Source organism: Lepus europaeus, chromosome 13, assembly GCF_033115175.1.
Source record: "Lepus europaeus isolate LE1 chromosome 13, mLepTim1.pri, whole genome shotgun sequence".
In the NCBI taxonomy this organism is placed as follows: domain Eukaryota; kingdom Metazoa; phylum Chordata; class Mammalia; order Lagomorpha; family Leporidae; genus Lepus; species Lepus europaeus.
Window position 1 is genome coordinate 69,000,743 of NC_084839.1, and position 25,538 is coordinate 69,026,280.

General features: G+C 41.0%; 1 protein-coding gene across 6 annotated transcripts in view; it reads left to right on the plus strand.

The window, feature by feature from the left end:
• The window catches only part of ALMS1 (ALMS1 centrosome and basal body associated protein), a 166,311-nt gene that overhangs the window by 54,762 nt on the left and 86,011 nt on the right, over positions 1 to 25,538 (plus strand). For 4 of the 6 annotated variants that reach the window (XM_062209660.1, XM_062209661.1, XM_062209663.1 and 1 more), the window contains 3 exons: positions 8,961 to 14,279; positions 15,289 to 15,422; positions 23,706 to 25,471. In XM_062209660.1, coding sequence (XP_062065644.1) covers positions 8,961 to 14,279; positions 15,289 to 15,422; positions 23,706 to 25,471 — 7,219 coding nt within the window. The remainder of the gene's footprint in view (positions 1 to 8,960; positions 14,280 to 15,288; positions 15,423 to 23,705; positions 25,472 to 25,538) is intronic. The other 2 variants (XM_062209664.1, XM_062209665.1) reach the window with 2 other exon arrangements.

Consider the following 25,538-nt stretch of genomic DNA (forward strand, 5'->3'; position numbering starts at 1 on the left):
TATTTTATGTATTTGAAAGGCAGAGTTACAGAGGGGGAGAGAGAGAGAAAGAGAAAGAGATCTTGCATTTGCTGGTTCATTCTCCAAATGGCTTCAATGACCAGGGCTGGGCCATACAAGAGCCAGGAGCTTCCTTTAGGTCCCCCATATGGTTGCAGGTACACAAGTGCTTGAGCCATCCTCTGCTACTTTCCCAGGCATGTTTTCAAGGAGGTGGATTGGAAGCAGAGCAGCTAAGACTTGAACTGACACCCTTATGGGGATACTGGCATTGCAGGTGATTGCTTTACCCACTATATACCACAATGCCAGCCTCTAAAATCAGAACTTTGTATTTAATGACTATTTTACATTACTTTTTATTTTCCCTAAGCTCAACTCCTTGTCTCATTGAACATTGGTCATAATACCCTCCTTTCTCCTCTACAAAATCTGAGCTCTTTGGGTGATACCAATACCTTCTAAAATCTATCTAATCTTAATTTTATTTCATGTACATTTTGGTCATCCTAGGAAAACTATTATGTTGTATTTACTTCCCTATCTTATAGAGTAATGTTCATTCCTACCTTTGATATTTTACTTATACATCTCCCCTTCCCTGGAATGCCATTTCCTTTCTTCTCAATATCTCTACATTCTACATATAATTTAAGTCCCAGATCAAGGTGTACTTTCTCTAAGAGGATTTTGATTATCATTGCATGTTTTTCTCTCCCTTTTTAAAATTTTACATGCCTCTGTAGCCTTTCCATGAACATAGTATATCACCAGTTTATCTAAATTTTTCCTCAGAGAGGGCACTATATTTTATTTCTCAGGACTAACATAAAACTTGATGCCTAATAAAAGCATGGGAGAATCTTGGTGATTTTTTCCTGACTTAAGAGTATCAGTCAGTTGTGGAGTACTGGCTGTCTTTGACTTGTTTACTGTGGCAGGTTGCAACATGGTTGGAAATACTTTATTCAAGAAAGGATCTTGTGGTGTAATGTCTACATCCAGGCTTTAGTTACTTTCTATGATTAGTAAATGTTGGGCTCTGTCAGGATGTGTCATATTCTAGATATTCTTCATCTGATTACCTGTGCTACTACATCCTTATTTGGAACTCTCAGAGGCACATTAACTTCAGAACTTCAAAAATTGAATCAATTATTATCCCTTCAAACCTACTCTTTCTTCTGTATTTCCACTCTTCCTTTTATATTTTTATTTTTTTAGTGAATGAGTATGTGTTTTATTAGTCAAGCTAGAATTTGTATCTTTCTTTACCCTTACCCTGTCCAGTCATCTCATTCTGTTGATTCTGATCAGACTCCCATATTCTTTTGGATTAGTAATAAAAGCTGGTCATCTTTTCTGCCCTCCTCTTATCCTCTGTATTTAGCCAGAAGAATCATTTTACAAGGGAGACTTGTAATATCACCTCCTCATTTGAAGCCCTTGCTTTCCATTGTTACCCTCAGGATAGATTCCAAATGCCTAAGAGTATGTCATAGAAGGTTCCTGCTTACATCTTTAGCCCTACACTTGCCTCTTTAATCATATTGATGATATCATTCCTTTATTATGCTAGGCCCTCTTGTCTCCTTGACTTTGCAGGTGCTTTTCTCTATGCTTGGAACACTTGCTTTCCTCACCCTTCATGCCTCATCTTTGCCTGACTGCTGCTCGTCAGCCTTTCATTTTCAGCTTTTATCTTTCCCTTCCTGGTCTCCACTAGTCACCATGATTACTTCTTACATGTGTTCTTATGGTATCCTTTTAACAGTCCCTGTAATAACTGCACTTGAAGTATGGTAATTGCTTTCTTTTTTTTAAACTTGTTTCTGTCTCCTACAAGATTTTAAGCTCTTTGTAGATAGAACTGGGGCTTTGTTAGTAATGCTTCTGGACATGAAACCTGCTCAATAAATATTGCATGACTTAATGAATCTTTGAATATTAAATGAGTTAACATCTCTGGACTCCACAGGTGGAGGGGTAGAATAAAGGGATAGGCTTTGTGTTGGAGGAGGGGAAATCAGTTCTCCCACAGATCAAATGAAGATTAAAATCAACCTGGTTGAATTACTGTATTTCACTTGTGTGTAAGGCCCATGGGTTAGTTTCTTGTCACAATTTTGTTGATTTCTGATTAATGTAGGGCTATCTCTGTGAATTACCTGGAACATATATCTTTCTTTTTGTTGTTTGGTAGGTACTGAGAATTGTGTTCCCTGCCTCTAAACTTAATTGATTTAATTATTCATTATTATTCCTGCCATGATTTTGATTAAAGTCCAGTTTTGGTTTCATCTTACTACTTTAGATTGTTTTTTGGGTATCTTGTCCCTTGAAGATGCAAGTTGCACAGGGCAGGGAAGAAGCTGAATGTGGCTCACAGTAGGTGAGAACTCTGAGCCTGGGGCAGGACTTTGAGAGGGATCTCTTAAAGATGAGGGACCTGAAATGATGTCTTCCTTCCGTCCCAAAGGAAACTTCTGTAAGGTCATATTTCCTGTTTGCCAAGTCCCTTATCTGATTTAATATTCTCAATAGCCTTATGAGGATGATATGATGAAGAAACTTACTTTCCTAGGATTATTCTATTAGGAAAAGTATTTTGATTTTTCTAAACCCCTCCCAATTAGTGTGGAAGACTCCACAACCCACTTAACTTGCCAGTCCCCATTTTCACATTGAAAAAGAACATATTGGTTTCACCAGAAAAATTTGAGAGGAATAAAATATACAAGTGTATTATGAGTTTGAGTGTAGCATTTATGTTATGAAACAGTGTCCTATTATCTTTTGTAACTTAGCAATTATATTTATATTGAGTTACATTTATCAGCAAGGTAACATTAATGAAGTATATACATGCAGGCACTTTGGAGGGGTAATATTTACATTTACTTAGCAAATAAATGTATTCAGAATTTCTTTTTGAACCATTTTATATAAGTATTATAGTCCAGTTATGAGAGAATTTAGATTGAAGTTAATGATGGTATAAACCTCTATCAGTTTATTGAGGGACTAACCAAAGAACAAGAAAATTATAATAATTACCTAGTTCTTAATAATTTTAAACTTATAAAATGATTGTTATGGTAGTTCATAATTAGAAACAAAGAATAACAGCAATGAAGAGAAAAACCAACTTAAAAGTCACCTATGTCCTTTTTAAAACTATAGGAATTTTAGTCTACTTGCTGTGTACTTTTCAGATAGCCATACTTCTGGTGGTGATGGAATTAAGGACTTCAAGATCCATAAATGTGCTCATTTATTTTATTTTATTTATTTATTTATTTTGGACAGGCAGAGTTAGACAGTGAGAGAGACAGACAGAGAGAAAGGTATTCCTTCCGTTGGTTCACTCCCCAGATGGCTGCTATGGCCGGTGCACTGCGCCAATCTGAAGCCAGGAGCCGGGTGCTTCCTCCTGGTCTCCCATGCGGGTGCAGGGCCCAAGCACTTGGGCCATCCTCCACTGACTTCCCGGGCCACAGCAGAGGGCTGGACTGGAAGAGGAGCCACCGGGACAGAATCTGGCACCCCAACCGGGACTAGAACCTAGGGTGCCGGCATTGCAGGCGGAGGATTAGCCAAGTGAGCTGCGGTGCCGGCCACACTCATTTATTTGTGTATATTGGTATTAATATCTTTATAATTACTCAGAATGACTACCAGCAAGATGCCCTTTGATGCTCATCTGAAACTGGAAGTCTGCTATTGGACCTCATTGTCTTAGAAATAAAGAACTTGAGCTTTTTTTTTTTTTTTTTTTTTTTAAGATTTATTTATTTATTTGAAAGAGGGAGAGAGAGACAGAGAGAGAGAGATCTTCCACCTGCTAGGACACTCTCCAAATGACACAATGGCTGGGGCTAGAGTGGGCTAAAGCCTGGAGCTAGGAGCTTCTTCCTGTTCTCCCACCACATGGGTGTCAAGGGACTGAAACACTTGGACCATCTTCTGCTTTCTCAGGCGCATTAACAGGGCACGGGATCAGAATTGGAGCAGTCAGGATTGGAACTGGTACCCATATGTGATGCTGGCATCTCAGGTCGTGACTTAACCTGTGCCAAGACACTGGCTCCACTTATTTTTTAATTACATCATGTCTTAGAGGATTTCAGTTTATACTTTGGGAAATAATACTGTGCTGTCTTTGTCTCTTAATGAAGACTTTTATGTTAATAAATATTTGTTTCCCCTAGGTAAGAGTTCTTCAGGAAATCCTAAACTGGTTGTTAGTCTTAATCTTCTAAGAAGTACATAATTCCCACCACTGTACAGTTTTGATATGTTATGAGGCTATTAAAAAAGCACATGGAAAAATGGAATTAAAAGATAAGTTTATTTTGGTGTAACAAAGTTGCAATCCATGCATTTTTTTTTATTCACTTTTTTTTTTTTTTTTTTTTGGGACAGATAGAGTTAGATAGTGAGAGAGAGAGAGACAGAGAGAAAGGTCTTCCTTCCGTTGATCACCCCCCAAATGGCTGCTACGGCCAGAGCTACGCCGATCCGAAGCCAGGAGCCAGGTGCCTCCTCCTGGTCTCCCACGTGGGTGCAGACGCCCAAGCACTTTGGCCATCCTCCACTGCCTTCCCGGGCCACAGCAGAGCGCTGGACTGGAAGAGGAGCAACCAGGACTAGAACCCGGGGTGCTGGCGCTGCAGGCGGAGGATTAGCCTAATGAGCCAGAGCGCTGGCCCCTAATTTACATTTTCCAGAGCTTTTGAGGACCATTTGTATCCATGGATTTCAAATTATTTTACCCCAGAATAAACTTTTAGTTTCATTTTTCCATGAGTTTTTTTTTTATTTTTATTTATTTATTATTATTATTATTTTTATTTTTATTTTTATTTTTGACAGGCAGAGTGGACAGTAGAGAGAGACAGAGAGAAAGGTCTTCCTTTTTGCCATTGGTTCACCCTCCAATGGCCGCCGCGGCAGGCGCGCTGCGGCCGGCGCACCGCGCTGTTCCGATGGCAGGAGCCAGGTGCTTCTCCTGGTCTCCCATGGGGTGCAGGGCCCAAGCACTTGGGCCATCCTCCACTGCACTCCGTGGCCACAGCAGAGAGCTGGCCTGGAAGAGGGGCAACCGGGACAGGATCGGTGCCCCGACCGGGACTAGAACCCGGTGTGCCGGCGCCGCAAGGTGGACGATTAGCCTAGTGAGCCGCGGCGCCGGCCTTTCCATAAGTTTTTTAAGCCCCATCATGTAGCCTTTTGGTGGGTAACCTTCTTTCTCTCCACTATTCAACTCATCTCTTAAATCCATCCCCAATTCTGAAAATAGATCACCAAAGATTCAATAGGTATATAATAATATTGTAATATTTTTAATTAGTATATTTATTTCCCTCTCCCAGTACTGAGAGTAATAAGTACTTTAAAACCATGCTATCATAATTTGTATAAATATATTCCAAAATGATAATTAATGAATATATGATCTCTATTGTGTTTTGATTTTTTAAAAAGATTTATTTATTAATTGGAAAGACAAAATTGCACAGAGAGAAGGAAAAACAAAAAGGCAGAGATCTTCCATCTGCTGGTTTGGTTCCCAGATGGCTGCAATTGCTAGGGCTGGGCCAGACTGAAGCCAGGAGCCTGGAATTCCGTCCAGGTTTCCCACATAGGTGCAGGAGTCCAAGCACTTAAGGCACCTTCTGCTGCTTCCCCAGGCACATTAGCAGGGAGCTAAGATTGGACGTAGAACACATGGGACTAGAACTGGCATTCATATGGATGCCGGCATTGCAGGTAGTGGCTTACCCTGCTGTTTCAGAATGCCAGCCCCTCTGTTTTGATAGTTAAAAGAATATCTATCCTGACTTTATGTAGAACTTTGAGGAATTTCTTCTTCAACACCATGAATCTCTTGTACTATAAGCAGCATAACCTATAGTTGTTCTTCAAGTTTTCTTTACTAAACTTTGTGTTTTCTCTGAGGCCCTTCTACTAAGATATTGTGTTAAGGATTGGGGCTGTGTATCTCATTTGTCTCATTTGTCCCCTTCATGATGTTGATAAGTTGTAATTGTCAAAGGTTTTAAAAACTTCAAAAAATTAAGAAATCATTTGGAAAAACAAGCTTCTGTTTTGCTAATCCAATTTGGTGTATTAATTTTTTGAGCTTATTTTGCTTTGCATCACTAAAATTTTATAACCCATATTTCTTGTCACATTACACCTTTCTCTTTTAGTTTGCTTGAAGAGTTGATACTTCCACTTTACCTTACAATTCACACCTCAATCCATTTCATTTTGTACTCAGCTAAATTTTAAATTTCTCTTTTGACCTTAAGAAGGGCAGTCATTTGTAGGGAGAAGATTTCAGAATTTGTAGGTAGAATTAAAATTTAAGCACCAGTTTTTGTCACTAACTCTGTAACCATAGAGGAGCTTTTCAGATCCTACCCCATGCTGCTGAATCAGAATTAGCAAGTTAATAAGATAACCCACATTGAGACATACTGTTGTATGGTCATCCTTGGAACTCAGTTTCCCTAGATAATACTCGCTGGAAATAACATCCATCTTACCAGCATCTAGCACAATATATGTTTTACCAAATTAAGGATTGTCTGCTTCCTCCTGAAAGAATGTAAACTCTGAGGTAGGTATTATTATCTGTTTATTGCTGCATCTCCTGTATCAAGAATAGTGCCTGGCACTTAGTCGACATTCATATCTTGAATGAACAAATGAATAAGCATACAACTTGTCAAATTTTGTCATTTCTATTGCAGCCATTAACTTTACATTAGCATATACAACTACTTTTATTTAGAATAAATAATTTAGAATTATCGTATTAGTGCAGGTAAGGAATGGTTCTGTCACTGCAGAAAGTTCTTTTGGATTGTGCTGCCTAGACTTTCATGTTTTCTTCCCTACTCACCTTGACTCTGTATTTCTGTAGTATAGGTCTTAACAAAACTGTCACTAACTTCCCATGACACGTAGAATTTTTTTTTTTTTTTTTTGACAGAGTGGACAGTGAGAGAGAGAGACAGAGAGAAAGGTCTTCCTTTTCCACTGGTTCACCCCGCAATGGCCGCTGTGGCCGGTGCACTGTGCTGATCCGAAGCCAGGAGCCAGATGCTTCCCCTGGTCTCCCATGTGGGCGCAGGGACCAGGGACTTGGGCCATCCTCCACTGCACTCCCGGGCCACAGCAGAGAGTGGACTGGAAGAGGAGCTACCGGAACAGAATCCGGCGCCCCGACCAGGACTAGAACCTGGTGTGCCGGTGCCGCAGGCGGAGGATTAGCCTATTGAGCCTCGGCGCCGGCCGACATATAGAATTAAGTACTGTATATTATGTTCAAACCCCTCAGTGTAATCCTGAGAGTCTTACAGTTTCATATTCTCAAAATATTTATATGTTATACAGATTGCATTTATTAAGAGAGTCAGTCAGACCCAGTGCATGCATAATATTCATCTGAGCCATATTATATTGCCCTTGTGGGACTTAAGGGCAAGAAGCAGCTTTGGAAATAAACTGATGATCTTTTACTATGCTATGAATTACAAAATCTTTTGTATCTGCCAGCATTTATGATATAACTATTAACCAAAAGCAGGGTGAAGTTAACTCTTAGACTGAACAGAATTTTCCCATCCCATTGGAAATTCTTTTTTTTTTTTTTTATTTGACAGAGTTAGACTGTGAGAGAGACAGAGAGAAAGGTCTTCCTTCCGTTGGTTCACCCCCCACATGGCTGCTACAGCTGGAACTACGCCGATCCGAAGCCAGGAGCCAGGTGCTTCTTCCTGGTCTCCCATGCGGATGCAGGGGCCCAAGCACTTGGGCCATTCTTCACTGCCTTCCTGGGCCACAGTAGAGAGCTGGACTGGAAGAGGAGCAGCCGGGGGCCGGCGCCACGGTTCAATAGGCTAATCCTCCACCTGTGGCGCCAGCACCCCTAATTCTAGTCCCAGTCAGCGCGCTGGATTCTGTCACGGTTGCTCCTCTTCCAGTTTAGCTCTCTGCTGTGGCCCGGGAGTGCAGTGGAGGATGGCCCAAGTCCTTGGTCCCTGTCCCCGCATGGGAGACCAGGGGAAGCACCTGGCTCCTGGCTTCGGATCAGCATGGTGCGCCAACCACAGCGGCCATTGGGGGGTGAACCAATAGAAAAGGAAGACTTTTCTCTCTGTCTCTCCCTCACTGTCCACTCTGCCTGTCAAAAAAAAAAAAAAAAAAAAAAAAAAAGAGGAAGAGGAGCAACCGGGAGTAGAACCCAGCACCCATATGGGATGCTGGCACTGCAGGCGGAGGATTAACCAAGTGAGCCATGGCACCGGCCCATGGAAATTGTTTATAAACCCAAATTTTAAGATGGGGGCAGACATTTGACCTAGTGGTTAATATAATGTTTGGGAGTCTTTTTCCCATGTTGGAGTGCCAGTGTTCAAGTCTTGTCTCTGCTCCTGATTCCAGCTATTTATGAATGCACAACCCGGGAGGCAGGGGCAATAGCTCAGGTAGTTGGGTCCCTGCCATAAACATGGGAGACCTGGATTAAGTTCCTAGCTTCTGCCTTTGGCCCAGCCTGGTACTGGTCATTAGTGGAGTAATTGAGGAGTGAACCAGTGGATGGGAGCTCTCTCTTGTCCATAGGTCTGTTTCTCTGTCTGCTTCTAAAATAAATAAAAATTTAAAATAAGAAAATTTAACATCCATATAACCTATAAATGGGCAGGCTGTTATTTTAAAAACATTCTATTGTTGAATATTTAAATTACTTTTCCTTTAGTTTACTTTATAATTAATAATCTTTGTGTACAAATATTTTCTCCTTTGATGACTGTTTCCTTATGGTTCATTTATAAAATCTCAAAGACCCAAGGTAATGAAGCACCTTTTTTTCCCCCAGTGCATAGAAAAGAATTATTTTAATTGAAAAGAAAATATATAGTATTAACTCATCTCTTTTACTTTAGGAGACGCTTCTAAAGGAGGCCTAGTTGAAATCACTCAGTCCAACTTGAAATCAGGGATTACTACCACTCCTGGAGATTCAGACATTGGATCTCGTTTATCTTCATCTCCTGAGGACGTGCCTCAGTTGGTTGTGCATTCTCAAGAAGAGGCTACTACTGGTGAACACGCTGATCTTCTTCACCAGAAGGCATTGACAAATAGTCAGCTAGCTGAAGAGCCTCTGAAAGTTCCAGCTGTTCCTGTCCTAGCTGACCAGAAGACTGGGACAGCCCCAGTACCTTCTCCTTTCTATTCACAGAGAGAGAAGCCTGGTATTTTCTATCAGCAGGCCTTACCAGACAGTCATCTAACTGAGGAGTCACGGAAGGCTTCAGCTGTCCCTACACCAACTGACCAGAAGACTGGGAAAGGAATAGTACAACCTAGTTCCCACTCCTATAGAGAGAAGCCCAACACCTTCTATCAGCAGACTGTGCCAGACAGTCATCTACCTGAAGAGGCTCTGAAAGTTTCTGCTGCCTCCGAACCAGCTGATCAGAAGACCAGCATACCAACTGTAACCTCGACTTCCTACTCAGGTAGAGAGGAGCCTGGTATTTTCTACCAGCAGAGCTTCCCAGGTAGTCGTCTACCTGAAGAGGTTGTGAGAGTTTCAGCTGCTCCTCAATCAGCTGACCAGAAGACTGGAATACCAACTGTAACCTTTCCTTCCTACTCACAGAGAGAGGAGCCCAGTGTTTTCGATCAACAAGAGCTGCCGGAGAGTCATTTCATTGAGGAGGCTCCGAGTGTTTCAGCAGCTGCTAGACCAGCTGACCAGAAGACTGGGACACCAACTGTAGCCTCTACTTCCTACTCACATGGAGAGAAGCCTCGTATTTTTTATCAACAGGTGTTGCCAGAAAGCCATATACCTGATCGCACTTTGAAATTTTCTGCTGTTCCTGGACCTGTTGACCAGAAGACTGGGACAACAACAGTACCATCTACCACCTACTCACAGAGAGGGAAGCCTGGTATTTTGTACCAACAACAGTTGCCAGACAGTCATCAAATTGAAGAAGCCCGGAAGTTTTCAGCTGCCTTTGGGTCTGCTGACCAGAAGACTGGGACAACAACAGTACCCTCTACATCCTACTCACAGAGAGGGAAGCCTGGTATTTTCTACCAACAAGAGTTGCCAGACAGTCATCAAATTGAAGAAGCCCGGAAGTTTTCAGCTGCTTATGGACCAGCTGACCAGAAGACTATAATACCAACCATACACTCATGGAGTGAAAAGCCTGTCATTTTCTACCCACAGGCCTTACCAGACAGTCATCAAACTGAGGAGGCTCTGAAAGTTTCGTCTGTTTCTGGAGAGGCTGACCAGAAGACTGGGATACCAACTATAAGCTCTACTTCCTACTCACATAAAGAGAAGCCTAGCATTTTCTACCAACAGACATTACCAGATAGTAATAAAACTGAGGAGGCTCTGAAAGTTTCAGTTGCTCTTGCTCCAGGTGACCAGAAGACTGGATCACCAGCTGAATTGTCTAGTCCCTACTCTCATAGAAAGCAGCCCATTCTTTTCTCCCAGCAGACCCTACCAGATAGTCATCTACCTGAAGAAGGTCTGAAAGTTTCAGCTGTTTTTGGATCAGCTGAGCAGAAGGCTGAAATAGCAGCAGTATCCTCTAGTGCCTACTCACATAGAGACAAATCAGGCGTTGTCTTCCAAAGGGAGTTGTCAGACAGTCATCTGGCTAAAGAGGCTCTGAAAGTTTCAGTTGGTACTAGAGTAGCTGACCAAAAGACTGGGATACCAACAGGATCTTCAGGTTCCTACTCACATAGAGAGAAGCCCAGTATTTTTTATCAGCAGGTATTGCCAGATAGTCATCCAACTGAAAAGCCTCTGAAGGTTTCTGTTGTCCCTGGACTTGTTGACCAGAATACCGGGATCCCAACAGTACCCTCTGCTTCGTACTCACAGAGACAGAAGCCTGTTATTTTCTACCAACAGACCCTGCCAGATAGTAGTATACCTGAAGAGGCTCTGAAAGTTTCAGCTGTTCCTGGACCAGCTGACAAGACATTTGGGATACAAACTGTAACCTCTACTCCCTACTCACAGAGAGAAAAGCCCAGTATTTTCTATCAACAGAAGTTGCCAGAGACTCCCCTAACTGAAGAGTCTTTGAAACTTTTAGGTGCTCCTCGACAAGCCGACCAGAGGACAGGGATATCAACAGCATCCTCTGCTCTCTACTCACAAAGAGAGAAGCCTGGTGTTTTCTACCCACAGTCATTGCCAGGCACTCATTTACCTGGAGAGTCTCCGAAGGTTTCAGCTGCTCCTGGATCAGCTGGCCATAAGACTGGGACAGCAACAGTACCTTCAAGTTCCTACTCACTTGGAGAGAAGTCCATTATTTTCTATCAACAGCCTGATGGCCATATACCTGAAGAGGCTCTGAATGTTTCAGCTTCTCTTGTATCAGTTGAGCAGAAGACTGGAATACCAACTGTAATCTCTCCTTCCCACTCACATAAAGGGGAGACTGGTATTTTTTACCAGAACGTATCAGGTAGTCGTCTGCTTGAAGAGGCCCTGAAAGTTTCTGCTGCTCCTGGGCCAGCCGACCAGAAGGTGAGGACATCAACAGTATCCTCTACTTCCTACTCACTTGGAGAGAAGGCCATTATTTTCTATGAGCAGGCTGTGCCAGATAGTCATCCACCTGAAGAGGATCTGAAAGGCCTAGTTGTTTCAGGCCCAACTGAACGAAAGACTGACATACCAACCTTGCCTTCAAGTTCCTACTCTCTTGGAGAGAAACCCATTATTTTCCACCGTCAAGCCTTACCAGGTAGTCCTTTAACTAAAGAAGCCTTGAAAACTGCAGCTGTTCCTGAGCCAGCAGACCAGAAGAGTGGGACTCCTCTAGTGTCCTCTACTGCCCACTCACTTGGAGAGAAGCCTATTATTTTCTACCAGCAGGCACTGTCAGACAGTCAGCTAACTACAGAAACTCTGAAAGTTTCAGCTGTTCCTGGACCAGTTGATCAGAAGACTGGGACACCTTTCTACTCACATAGAGAAAAGCCTGTTATTTCTTACCAACAGGAGTTGCCGGATAGTCATCCAACTGAAAAGGCTCTGAAAGTTTCAATTGTTCCAGGACCAACTGACCCCAAGACTGGTAAACCAGTGGTAATCTCTGCTACCTATCCACATAGAGAGAAGCCCAATGTTTCTTACCAGCAAGAGCTACCAGATCTCACTGAAGCAGCTTTGAAAATTTTAGGAGTTTCTGGACCTGCTGACCACAAAACTGGAATAGTGCCCTCTACCCCTTACTCACAGGGAGAGCAGTCCATCGATTCATACCAGCAGCAATTGCCAGATCTTACTGAAGTAGCTCTGAAATCAGTCGGGGTTCCTGGACCTGCTGATCAGAAGATAGAAATAGCATCCCCTGGTTCCTACACACGAAAAGAGAAGTCCAGTATTGTTCATCAACAGGAGTTGCCAGGTGTTACTAAAGAAGCTGTAGATGTTTTTGATCTTCCTGGACTAAGTGACCAGAAGACTGGGATACCAACAGGACCTTCTGTTAGCTACTCTGACGGACAGAAGCCCAAGGATTTTTATGAACAGGCCTTGCCAGATAGTCAGGTAACTGAAGAGACTCTGAGGGCTTCAGCTGTTCCTGGACTAGCTGATCAGAATAGGACACCTGCAGTCCCATCTAGTTCCTATCAGCACAAAGAGAAACTCAAGACTTCACCTGTGAATGTACTGGATGATCAGAAGACTGAATTATCAACAACTGCTCATAGTTCCTACTCACATGGAGAGAAGCCTAAAGTTTCAACTGTGATTGGACCAGATGACCAGAAGCCTCCGTTACAGACAAGTTTTCGTAGTTCCTATTCTCAAAGAATAAAGCCTAGTGTTTTATTTCAACAGCAGTTGCCAGATAGAGATCAAAGTGGAGATACCGTAAAAATTTCACCTGTTCCTGAACCAGCTGAGGTAAATGCTGGAATACCAATACCACTCTCTAGTTCCCACTTACACAGAGAGAAACCTCGAATAGTCTACCCTCAGGAATTGCCAAACAAACATCTAACTGAAGATGCACTAAAGGTTTCAACAGTTCCTGGGCCAGCTGACCAGAAAACAGTGTTACCAACAACTCCCCCTAGTTCCTTTTCACACAGAGAGAAACCAAGTATTTTCTATCCAAAGGATTTGTCAGATAGACATCTAACTGAAGATGCTCTGAAGGTCTCAAGTGGTCTTGGTAAAGTTGATCAAATAACTGGGTTACCTACAGTTTCCCCTGGAACTTATTCACACGGTGAGAAGCATGTTGTTTCAGAACATGTCCAAAGGCTAATCGATAATTTGCAGTCTTCTGACTCCAGTGTTATCTCAAACGGTATGCCTTTAAATTCTCTGGCTGATGATAGGGTTATAATAAATAAGCCAGAGTTTTCAGGTTTGGGGGATATTGGCTCTGAGGAAATCCAGGATACAGACAGTAGTTCCAAAACTCTCAAAGAAATTCAGACACTTTTAATGGAGGCAGAAAATCTCGCATTGAAACGATGCAATTTTTCTGCTCCCCTTGTCCCTTTTAGAGATGTTAGTGATATTTCATTTGTACAATCTAAGAAGGTAGTTTGCTTCAAAGAACCCTCCGTAACTGATATATCTGATGGCAGTTTGCTTCAGAGACAGCCATTCAGAGAGGAGAGCCCAAGCAACAAATGCATACTGAAGGATACTGGCACACAGACAAGTTTGAAATGCCAGAGAGGCGTTGAAAATTGGGAGTTTATTAGTTCAACTACAGTTAGAAGTCCTCTGCAGGAAGCAGAATACAAAGCCAGAGTGGCATTAGATGAGACTCTTAGGCACTATGAAGCAGCCAAATCAGTTTTGAGGTCTGAACCTGAAGGGTATAGTGGAACCATCGGGAAGAAAATTATTATTCCTGTGATGAGTATTATAAAAAGTGACTCAAGTACTGATACAAGTGATGAAAATGCTTCCTGCTCATGGGAAAGTAATGTACCAGAGTCTTTGGAATCAGTTTCTGATGTTCTTCTAAACTTCTTTCCATATGCTTCAGCTAAGTCAAGCATGGAAGATAGCAGAGAGGAAGAGGGTGTGTCAGAGAGTGATGATTGTGGTGGTAGTATAGATTCGCTGGCTGCACATGTGAAAAATCTTCTGCAATGTGAGTCGTCATTGAATCACGCTAAAGAGATACTTAGAAATGCAGAAGAAGAAGAGTGTCGGGTACGAGCACGAGCACGAGGTAAGACTTGATGATTTGTCATAAAGGTAGGTTCAGGCTTGTAAACATTATCATTTAATCGTTTATTTGAAGTTAGGTGTTTGGAGTTCTACATTTGTTTTCCTGTAGGACTGTAAGAATGATTATATTTCCCCCTACAGTCCAGAGTATCCCATTTAATGGATAACGTTGCAAAGTTCTAGCATAAACTGTGCAAGTCTAAGTTTAGCATCTCAGGAGAAGTAGATTCTGATGTCTGACAGAGGATAGGGAAGTAGCTTGGACTTCCAGGATCCCAAAGCTCTTGTATGTTTCTCTCTTCCTTCCAATATAATATTCTTATTTTGGGATCAAAAAAGCCTCCAGTTTTCTTTGCTCTAAATTGTTCTGTGTCCTAAAACTACTATATTTTCTCATCCTCTTTTCTAATAAAATTCTTGATGCTGATTTGAATATTAGAAATTCATCAAGGTGTTTCACACTGAAACATGGGTTAAAGGTTTAAAAGAGAACATTAGCTAATCCCATGAATCTCTGATACTCGAATTCTGTTTAAAAAAGAAACAATGATCTTTAAGGAATGTGGAGAATATATTTTTGGGGGCAACTTGTAAATGATTTAGGCCTGCTTGGGAATCTTTCCTTGATGTTAACTTCTTATACTTTCCATACATACTTTGATTTTACTAACAGCTCCCTAGTGTTATTATCATTTTTAATTATCAGATATCATGGGAGTAGCAGTAGCTGTAGCAGGATCTAAAGTGGGACTCTTGATTAGAAGGAATATTAAGATAAAAGTGATTGAAGACCAAATTTAAAGTGATTTTATTAGAGTTGTATAGTTTTTAAAAATCACTTTTCAGTGAAATTGCTCTCAAGGACTTCTAATTGGTTGTCATGGATTCGTGAGTAAACACTAAGCATTGTGGTAGGTATTAAATTGGTGATCATCAGTGCTGTTATAATCATTGAGAAATTATCAGTTTTGCATTTTATTTTCTCAAGTGTTCCCATGCTTTCTCTTCAGCCTGGAATATGAAGTTTAATTTAGCACACGAGTGTGGATACTCCATTTCAGAATTAAATGAAGACGACAGGAGGAAAGTAGAAGAGATCAAGGCAGAGTTGTTTGGTCATGGGAGAACAACTGACTTGTCCAAGGTATAAAGAAATCTAGTAATGAAAAGAGAAAATACAAAAGAATGACAGTGGAATTTGGACTCCTACTTGGGCACTGATGTCATCCCAGCTAAGTCACTGAAAATCTTTTGCTAAAGTGTTAGGAATCTGAATTCTTCAAAAGTTAAGATTTAAGGATTAGATTACAAAAATTTTGATCAGTTCCAGTTTCATCTGTTGGGAAAATTTTATCTTCTTAGAAAATTAAGAATTTATTTGCTTATTTAATTTTTTTGAATTAAATATCACCCATATCTTCTTTTGAGTTGTATCATTGTAGACTGTTTTCAGATATATATCTGATCAAGAATGGCCAGCCATAATACTTACGTATTCAAAAAGAACATTTTACAATGTGTGTGTAGGTTTTAAGTCTCTAACAGGCTTTCATATTTTTCAAAAAAACATTTTAAATGAATACTTAGTGTATTTGTTGGTTCTAATAGTAGAAATTGCTTTCCTTACCAAAGTTGACTTTTACTGGTTTATAAAAATTTTTAGCTATGAAGTCTCAAAATACAAAATAATGAATTTCTAATAAAATTACTCTTACCATATAATTCCATGGCAGTTCTTAAGTTTTCTAGAATATTCTTGAGTATGTTACAATAAACTTTTTTTAAAAAAATGAAACAATTGTTTTCAAAAGCTTAATCAATTTTCAGGTAAGTTTCATTTCTTTGCAGTGATCAGTGGAAAGAAAATATAGCGTGGTAAAACACATACATTTCTGTTCAGAGGAAAATTTTCATTACAAAATAGTCTCTGAAAATTAGAAAAGCCCATGTATCGGCCAACTCTTTCATAACAACTTTACCTTAAGATAATATAATTTATATAGCAGAAGTTTTAGCTGTTTAGAGTATATCATTCAATGGTTTTTAATTTGTTTAAAAAATTACACAGCAGCTGCTATGATCATCCTCCTGTGTCAGTCACTCAGCCCTAGGCAACCCTGGTCTACTTTTTCTCTCAGTGGACTTATTCTGAATTTTGCCCATAAATGGAATCATAATATGTGATCTTTTGAGACTGTCTCCTTTTACTTACTGTTTTCAAGAGACATCAATATTATGTTGTAGCCTGAACCAGCACTTAATTCCATTTTATTGCCTAATAACATTCCATTGTTTGGATAATTTTGTTTATTCATTAGTTGATAGATATTTGGGTTATTTCCACTTTTTGGCTTGTGTGAATAGTGTGCTCCTGTGGACCTAAGTGGACATGCTTTACTTCTTTTGGTCATATTCTTAGGAGGAACTTGCTGGGACATGTGGCTACTCCATGTTTAACAGTTTGAAGAAATGCAATACTGTTTTCCTAATCATCTACACCATTTTACATTCCCACAAGCAATATGTATTTTTCCACACACATCCTTATCCAACATTCCTTTTCTGTCTTTTTGATTATAGCAGTTCCGTTTGGTGAGAAGTATTACTCATTAAGTTATTTATTTATTTTCTCCTAATGACTGATGGTGTTGAGCATCTTCTCATGTGCTTTATCTTCATGTCTCTTCAAATCCTTTGACTATTTATTTATTTGAAAGGTAGAATGACAGAAGAGGGAGAAGGGAGGGAGGGAGGAAGACAGGAAAGGAGGATAGGAGGGAGAGAGGCTGAGAGAGAGAGATCTGTCTTTTGGTTCACTCCCGAAATCCCAAATGGCCACAACAGCCTCGTCTGGATCAGGCTGATGCCAGGAGCCAGGAAGTCCACCCTGGTTTTCCAGATGGGTGGCAGGGGTCTAATTCTTGGGCCATCTTCTGCTGCCTTCCCAGATGCATTAGCAGGAAGCTGGACAGGAAGCAGAACAGCTGGGACTGGAACTGGCACTTGGTATGGGATGCTGGCATTGCAGTTGGTGGTTTAACCCACTGTGCCACAATACCAGTGCCTTTTGGCCATTTAAAAATTTTTCCTTTTGCTATTAAATTGCAAGCATTCTTTGTATATATGGATCTTAGACTCTTAGTAGACCTACAATTGCCAATATTTTCTCTAGGTCATCTGTAGGGTTTCTCTCCTCCTCCTCCTCCCTTTTCTTCTTCTTCCTTCCCCCCAGCCCCCCCAAAATTTTGTTATTTATTTGAAGGGCAAAGTTACAGACAGAGAGAGAGGGAGCCTGGTTCACTCCACAAATGGCCACAATGGCCAGAGCTGGGCCAGGCTGAAGCCTGGAGCCAGGAGCTTCATCCAGGTCTCCCACATGAGTGCAGGGACCCAAGGAATTGGGACATTTTCCACTGCTTTTCCAGGTACATTAGTGGGGTGCTGGATCAGAAGTAGAACAGCCAGGACTCAAACTGTCGCCCATATGGGATGCTGGAAATGCAGGCAGCGGCTTAACTCCTTACGCCACAATGCTGGTCCCTGTAGGGTATCTGTTCACTTTCGTAATAGTGACCTCTGAAACACAGAAGTTTTTAATTTTGATGAAATTAAACTTACCAGACTTTTTAAAAAATTACTCATTCTTTTGGTGTTATATACAAGAAATCATTGCATAATTCAGGGATACAATGATTGAACTTTTTTTCAAAGACATTTAGCTTTAGGGCTTAGGCCTCTGATCCCTTTTAATACAATTCAAAAATTTAGTTTTGGGGCCAGCTCCATGGCACAGTAGGTTAATCTTCCGCCTGTGGTGCCGGCATCCCATGTGGGCACCGGTTCTAGTCCCGGCTGCCCCTCTTCCAATCCAGCTCTCTGCTATGGCCTGGGAAAGCAGTGGAAGATGGCCCAAGTCCTTGGGCCCCTGCACCTGCGTGAGAGACCTGGAAGAAGCTCCTGGCTCCTGGCTTCGGATCAGTGCAGCTCTGGCCATTGCAGCCATCTGGGGAGTGAGCCAACAGAAAGAAGACCTTTCTCTCTGTCTCTCTCTCACTGTCTGTAACTCTACCTCTCAAATAAATCAATAAAACCTTTGGAAAAAAATTAATTTTATTTTCTAAGTTATGGCAAATTATAAATAAAATTTAGTATCTTAACCATTTTTAAGTGTTCAGTTCAGTGGTATTACGTGCATTCATGTTGTTATGTAACAGGTCCCCAAGTTCTTCATCTTGTAAAGCTGAAACTCTATGCCCATGAAGCAACAACTCCCCATTCTTGCTTCCTTCTCAGCCCCTGACAACCACCATTCAACTTTCTTTCTGCACGAATTTGATTACTTTCATACAATATTTTGTCTTTTTGGGGACTAATTTGTTTCATTTAGTATTATTTACTAAAACTCACCAATGTTGTAGCCTATGTTAGAATTTTTTTTTAAAGATTTATTTATTTATTTGAAAGTCAGAGTTACAGAGAGGCAGAGGAAGAGAGAAAGGTCTTCCATCTGCTGGTTCACTACTCAGATGGCTGCAATGGCTGGAGCTGGGGCAATTCAAAGCCAGGAGCTTTTCTGGTGTCTTCTGTGTGGGTGCAGGGGCCCAAGCACTTGGGCAAGCTTCTGCTTTCCCAGGCCATAAAAGAGAGCTAGATGGGAAGTAGAACAACCGGGACTTGAACCAGCGCCCATGTGGGATGCTGGCACTGCAGGAGGTGGCTTTAACTGCTACACCACAGCACCAGCCCCAGAATTTTTTTTTTTTTTTTTGACAGGCAGAGTGGACAGTGAGAGAGAGAGACAGAGAGAAAGTTCTTCCTTTTGCCGTTGGTTCACCCTCCAATGGCTGCTGCAGCTGGCGCGCTGCGGCCTGCGCATCGTGCCGATCTGAAGCCAGGAGCCAGGTGCTTCTCCTGGTCTCCCTTGCGGGTGCAGGGTCCAAGGATCTGAGCCATCCTCCACTGCACTCCTGGGCCATAGCAGAGAGCTGGCCTGGAAGAGGGGAAACTGGGGCAGAATCCGGCACCCCGACCGGGACTAGAACCTGGTGTGCTGGCGCCGCAGGTGGAGGATTAGCCTATTGAGCCGCAGTGCTAGCCCCCAGAATTTCTTACGTCAGACTTTATAATATCATATTCTATTTGTGTACATACCAGGTTTTGTTTACCTACTCTTCTGTTGCTTCTGCCTTTTGATTATCATAAATAGTGCTGCTGTGATCATGGTTCTATAAATATCTCTTCAAGATCTTGCTTTAATTTCTTCATATTATAGTTTGGATCATAGAGGATTCTATTTTCAAGTTTTTGAGTAATTTCCATACTGTTTTCCACGAAGGCTGCATTGTTTAATATATCCATGAACAATGTACAAGGGCTTTAATTTCTCCACATCCTCACCAACACTTGGTATTTTCTGTTTGCTTTTGTTTGATTTTATGATGGCTATTGTAACATGTCAGAGGTGACATCTCATTGTGTTGTTGATTTCCATTTCCGTAATGATTAGAGATGCTGAGCTTCTTTCCATTTACCTGTTGGCCAGTTGTATGTCTTCTTTGGAGAAATGTCTGTTAAAGTCCTTTGCCCATTTTGAATTAGGTTGGTTTTGTTGTTGTTGTGTTTGTTGAGTCGTAGGAGTTCTTAATATATTCTAGATGTTAACCCCTTATCTGATATGTGATTTAGATATTTTCTCCCATTCCATTGGTTCCCCTTTCACCTTGTTGGTGTTCCTTTGATGCACAGAAGTTTTTTGTTTTTTAAAGATTTACTTATTTATTTGAAAGGCAGAGTTACAGAGAGGCAGAGGCAGAGGTAGAGAGAGTCTTCTGTCCACTGGTTTACTTCCCAAATGGTCACAACGGCCAGAGGTGAGCCAATCCAAAGCCAGGAGCCTGGAGCTTCTTCCAGGTCTCGCATGTGGGTGCAGAGGCCCAAGGACTTGGGCCATCTTCCACTGCTTTCCCAGGCATACCAGCAGGGATCTGGATCAGAAGTGGCGCAGCCAGACCCAAACCAGTGGGATACTGGCACTGCAGGTGGTAGCTTTACACGCTATGCTACAGCACCAGCCCCGCACAGTTTAAAATTTTTTATTTAGTTTAACTTGTCTATTTTCACTTTATTACATATCTTTTTGAGGCAATTTTTATGTATAGCATGCATAGTCATATTTTCATGTGGCTAGTTACTTATTTCAGCATTGTATGTAAAGATGGTTCTCTGTTTATCAAAAATCATTCACTATAAATGTTAGTGTATTTTTTCTGGATGTCAATTGTATTCTGTTGATCTACAATAGATATTCTGATACTATTACTTTATTGCTATTGCTTTTTAGTAATTTTGCTTTTTAGTAATTTTGTTCACACACACCCACACACACTCATTCATTCATCCTTTGATGGAAGCATAAAACAGTAGCTTTTTTAAAAAGAATTTCTCCATTTTTTAAAAACATTTATTTATTTTATTTGAAAGGCAGAGTTACAGAGAGGCAGAGGAAGGTGGGGGCGGAGTCTTCCAACCACTGGTTCACTTCTCAGATGGCCTCAATGGCCAGAGCTGAGCTGATCTGAAGTTCGGAGCCAGGAGCTTCTTCCAGGTCTCCCATGCAGGTGCAGGGGCCCAAGGACTTAGGCCATTTTCTGCTGCTTCCCCGGCAGAGAGAAAGTAGAGAGCTGGATCAGAAGAGGAGCAGTTGGGACTCTAATCGGCGCCCATATGTGATGCTGGCACTGCAGGTGGCAGTTTTGCCCACTGCACCACAGTGCCAGCCCCAAAGCAGTAGCTTTTAAGAGCCTGTTATGTGTCTTTTGATGTATTGTTTGTTAGAAAAGTTTGTGCAGTTATATGAAAGTACTAAAATTTATTTGATGCTATAATTTTTTTGAAGATTTAGTTTTGTTGAAAGAGTTACAGAGATAGAGAAAGAGCAAGAACTCTTCCATCCACTAGTTCTCTCCCCAAATGGCCCCAGTAGGCAGCACTGGGGCAGGCTGAAGCCAGTACTGCATCTGTGTCTCCCACATGGATGGCAGAGGCCCGAACACTTGGGCCATCTTCTGCTGATTTCCTAAGCCATTATCAGGGAGTTGGATTGGAAGTGGTGCAACTGAGACACAGAGCAGTGCCCATATGAGATGCTGGCATTGCAGGTATCAGCTTTCCCCACCACGCCATATTGCCAACCCTGTATAGTGTTTTTTAAATGGAAAAGTTATTATGAAAGATGTTTATATAATTAGTATAAAAGTCTGAAAGATGTCATGGCATGTGTTTTGCCATGGAATGTTTGAAAATCTGTGTTCATGGGTGGAGGTATATAAATATATTTGTGGACGATTAAAGCTCTAGTTATGTACAAGTTCTGATTCTGGAGTAAGTTTACGTTTCTTAAGTTGGGTTGTTTGTTCCCAGTTATTTGTTAGAAGGTGTTGGGATAATAAGAAATCATAGAATAAAAATGGCATTAAAATAAAAAAAAATTTATTTGAAAGTGGTGGAGGGAGGGAGAGAGATTGACTCATTGGTCTTCATCTACTAGTTCACTCGCTACATGAGTGCAACAGTCAGGGTAGGCCAGTCTGAAGCCAAGAGCCTGGTGGTCAGTCATGGTCTCCCACATGGATGGGAGGGACCCAAGTACTGGAATCATCACACACTATCTCCCAGGCTGTGTAAAAAATGGCATTTTTGAAGTACTTTGTTCAGTGGTATTGAACTAATTTTGTTGCTTGCTATAAAAGTCACGTTTCTTTTGAAATAATTGTAGCTTCACATACATTTCTGAGAAATAATATGGAAATCAAGTGTACTCTTTATCTTAATTCCTTCAATCATAACATCTTGCAAAACTGTAGTGGTATATCACACCCTTAAGGTTGATACAGATATAGTCCAGGTAGTGAATATTTCATACTGAGATGCTTCATGCTGCAGGTAATAGCTAAATCCACTCTTTTCCTGCCCCTACCTTCCTTAACCCCTGGAAACCTAATTTGGTCTCTGTTTCTTTAGTGCTGAGTGGGAATGAAAGTTCAGGCTCCTCAGATGGTCTTTATTGATATGGCAGGGCAAGGGTAGCTTCTTATCACGTGATGGGGAGGAAAGTATGTCCTGGGTTCCTAATTGTCCTTCTCTCATTGTACCCAGGCCTGGGTTTCAGGATGTCTGACTACAGTTTTGCTAGGTACTAGGCTTCTCTCTCATTTTTTTGTTGGTGTAGTTGTAGGTCAGGCTACAGTTTTTTTCTCTGTGGTAGATGCCTAGATCATTATTGTAAAAGTTTTCTGTCTTGCTAGGCTGCACCTTACTGATATGTTTTAACTAGCAAGAGAAGGTTTTTGTTAGACTTTTGTCTGTGCCTGCTCTGGGTCTAGATATATTAGACAAAAAGAAAATTTAGGTATGTCACTACCACATCACTGTTCCCAGGGGCCCTAAGCATTCTGCTCTTTATTCCTGTATCTTTCAGATTTTTTAATCTTTGTTTCATATGTAATGTTCAGGAGAGTTAGTTCTACTTAGCAGGAAGGATATGAGAAAGTATTTCTGCTTCATCATGTGGGAAGAAGCTTCATAACTTTAAGATTTGTTGTACATGAAACAAATATAGATATATTTTCAAATAGAATGTCAGATTATAATGACTTTATAGGTAAAACACAGAAGCCTCAAAGAAAGTTTGTATTTATTTTATATTTGGGCACTGATCCTATGCTCCTGGGAAAGGTAATAGTTGTTTTCCCTATTCTTAGAAAAGCTAGTAATATCTAGAGTGTCAAGCTTCTATTACAAAAAGCTATAAATAAAATGGCTCAAGTAAGTAAAATTTTCTTTTTCTTCGACATCATTATTCCAGAGTAGATGAGCTCTGTTCCTTGAGGTTGTCTAAGAACCTACGCTGGCTGGGCAACTGAGTTGTCCTTAAGTATGCCAGTCAAGGTTATGCCAGGCATCACTATTTTCAGCTAGCAAGAGCAGTGGTTATGTAAAGGTGGTGGAGGTGGTGGGGAGCAGGGAGGTCAATAATTGAGTCTTAAGACTAGGAAGCAGAAGTTGCACTTAACTGTTTTGCTCATATCCCATTGACCTAAAATAAACCTAGACATATTATCATGACTAGCTGCAAAAGAAGAGGAAATGGCTCCAGTAAGGTTGATATGTGGCTAGTAGAAGTTTGGGTAGGAGAAAAGGTAAGAATACATAGTCTGCACTGGTTACTTCAGTGGAAAATTTTGGACCTTTACAGTGTTCAGTTATGAGTCATTTTACCCTATAGTTAATGATCTTTTTCTTGCTTTGCCCTTTGACCCGTTTTATTATGAAGGGGATGGCATGATCTTTATGGTCTGATAATGAGCTTATTTGTATAGTATCTAATTTTTGTACTACTTCAAGTAAAGAACCCATTTATATTTTCCAGGGTTTCCAGAGTCCACGGGGAATAGGATGTAGCCCGGAAGCTGTATGTGGCCACATTATTATTGAAAGCCATGAAAAAGGGTGTTTCCGGACTCTTACTGCTGAACAGCCACAATTGGACAGTCATCCTTGTGTTTTCAGACCTGCCGAACCATTACAAATGATCAGAGGACATCGGAGTGCATCACCCTGCACAGCGAGGCACATCAGCCTTTCTCAGTCACCAGACCAGAGTAACCCCCATTTCAAAGTTTGGAATTCCTTGCGCTTGGAAAGTCCTTCTCCACTTGGAATACCTGAAGACTTCAAAATTAGCAAGAGTCTTCGAATGCCATTCCATGAACCTACTTGTATGCCACCTAAAGAAATGAATTTTCATTCTTTATCACAAATGCTGCCCTCAGAACCTATGAAAGAGTTTACTACCTCCATCACTTTTTCATCTCACCGACATTCTAAATGTGTTTCAGATTCTTCTATTCTTAAGGTTGGTGTTACTGAAAGTAGCCCGTGTACTGGAGCATCTATGGGAGTATTTAATTCTCAAGAGGAAAATCCTCCCAGAGATCTAATACAGAAAGCTTCTGCCCCTTCATCACTTAAAAAACCTAGTCATTTACCAAATAAAACTGTGACTATTTTAGCAGAAGGTAGTAGGCAAAGCCAAAAATTACCTGTAAATCTTGAGCATTCTCACCAAGAAGAAAAACTCATAGAAAGATCAGATTTTAAAGTCAGTTTTTCTGAGCCCAGTACCAGTGCCAGTTGTAGTAATTACAAGGAAATCCAGTTTTCTGATAATCAGACCCTCATTAGCATGGACAGACCAAGTTCCACAGTAGGAATTGAGAAGAACGTAACTATAATTCCAGATCTTCCTTCGCACATTTTTCTTGAACAACGAGAGCTCTTTGAACAAAGCAAAACCCCACATGCAGATCACCAAGTGAGAAAACACCATTCTCCCCCTTCTCCAGACATTCCTTCTTCCATTTTTCTTGAACAACGAGAACTCTTTGAACGGTGCAAATCCCCATACATAGATCATCCGTTGAGAGAAAGCCATTCTCTCTTTCCTCAAGGTCAGGAATGTATAGCTTCAGACCTTCCTTCTCCCATTTTTCTTGAACAACGTCAAAGCAAAGCCCCATGTATAGATGACCACATGAGAAAACACCATTTCCCCCTTTCTCAAGGTCAGGATTGTGTAGTGGAAAAGGATAATCAACTTAAGCCTATTTCATACATTTCTAATATAAATGTTGAAGCCAAGTTCACTAATGTGGTCTCCCAGTTGGTTCCAGATCACTGTACATTAGCAACATCTGCATCTACTCCACCTTCAAATAGAAAAGCACTTTCTTGTGTTCGTATAACTCTTTGTCCCAAGACTCCTTCCACGTTGGAAAGTGGAACATTAGATAAGAGATTTCATTCATTGGATCCTGCTTGTAAAACAAGGATGAATAGTGAGTTTGACTCTGACCTACAAACTCTGTCTTCAAGATCATTGGAACCAACCTCCAAATTACTGACCTGTAAACCTGTAGCACAGAATCAAGAATGTTTAGATTTTCTAGGACCTATTTCTCCATTGGACTTCCAAGTCATACAGTCTCCTCTTCCAGACAGTAGTACTATTGCTCAGAACTTGAAAACCATGCCTTCTCAGAATAGCCAGTTAGTAACCTCAAGGCAAATACAAGTGAACATTTCAGATTTGGAAGCATATTCCAGTCCAGAGGGGACTCCAGTATCTGCTGATCGGTGAGTCTCTTTGTGATTACAAGCAAACTGATGGAATTTGTGATAAAGGGTTTAAAGTACTTAATCA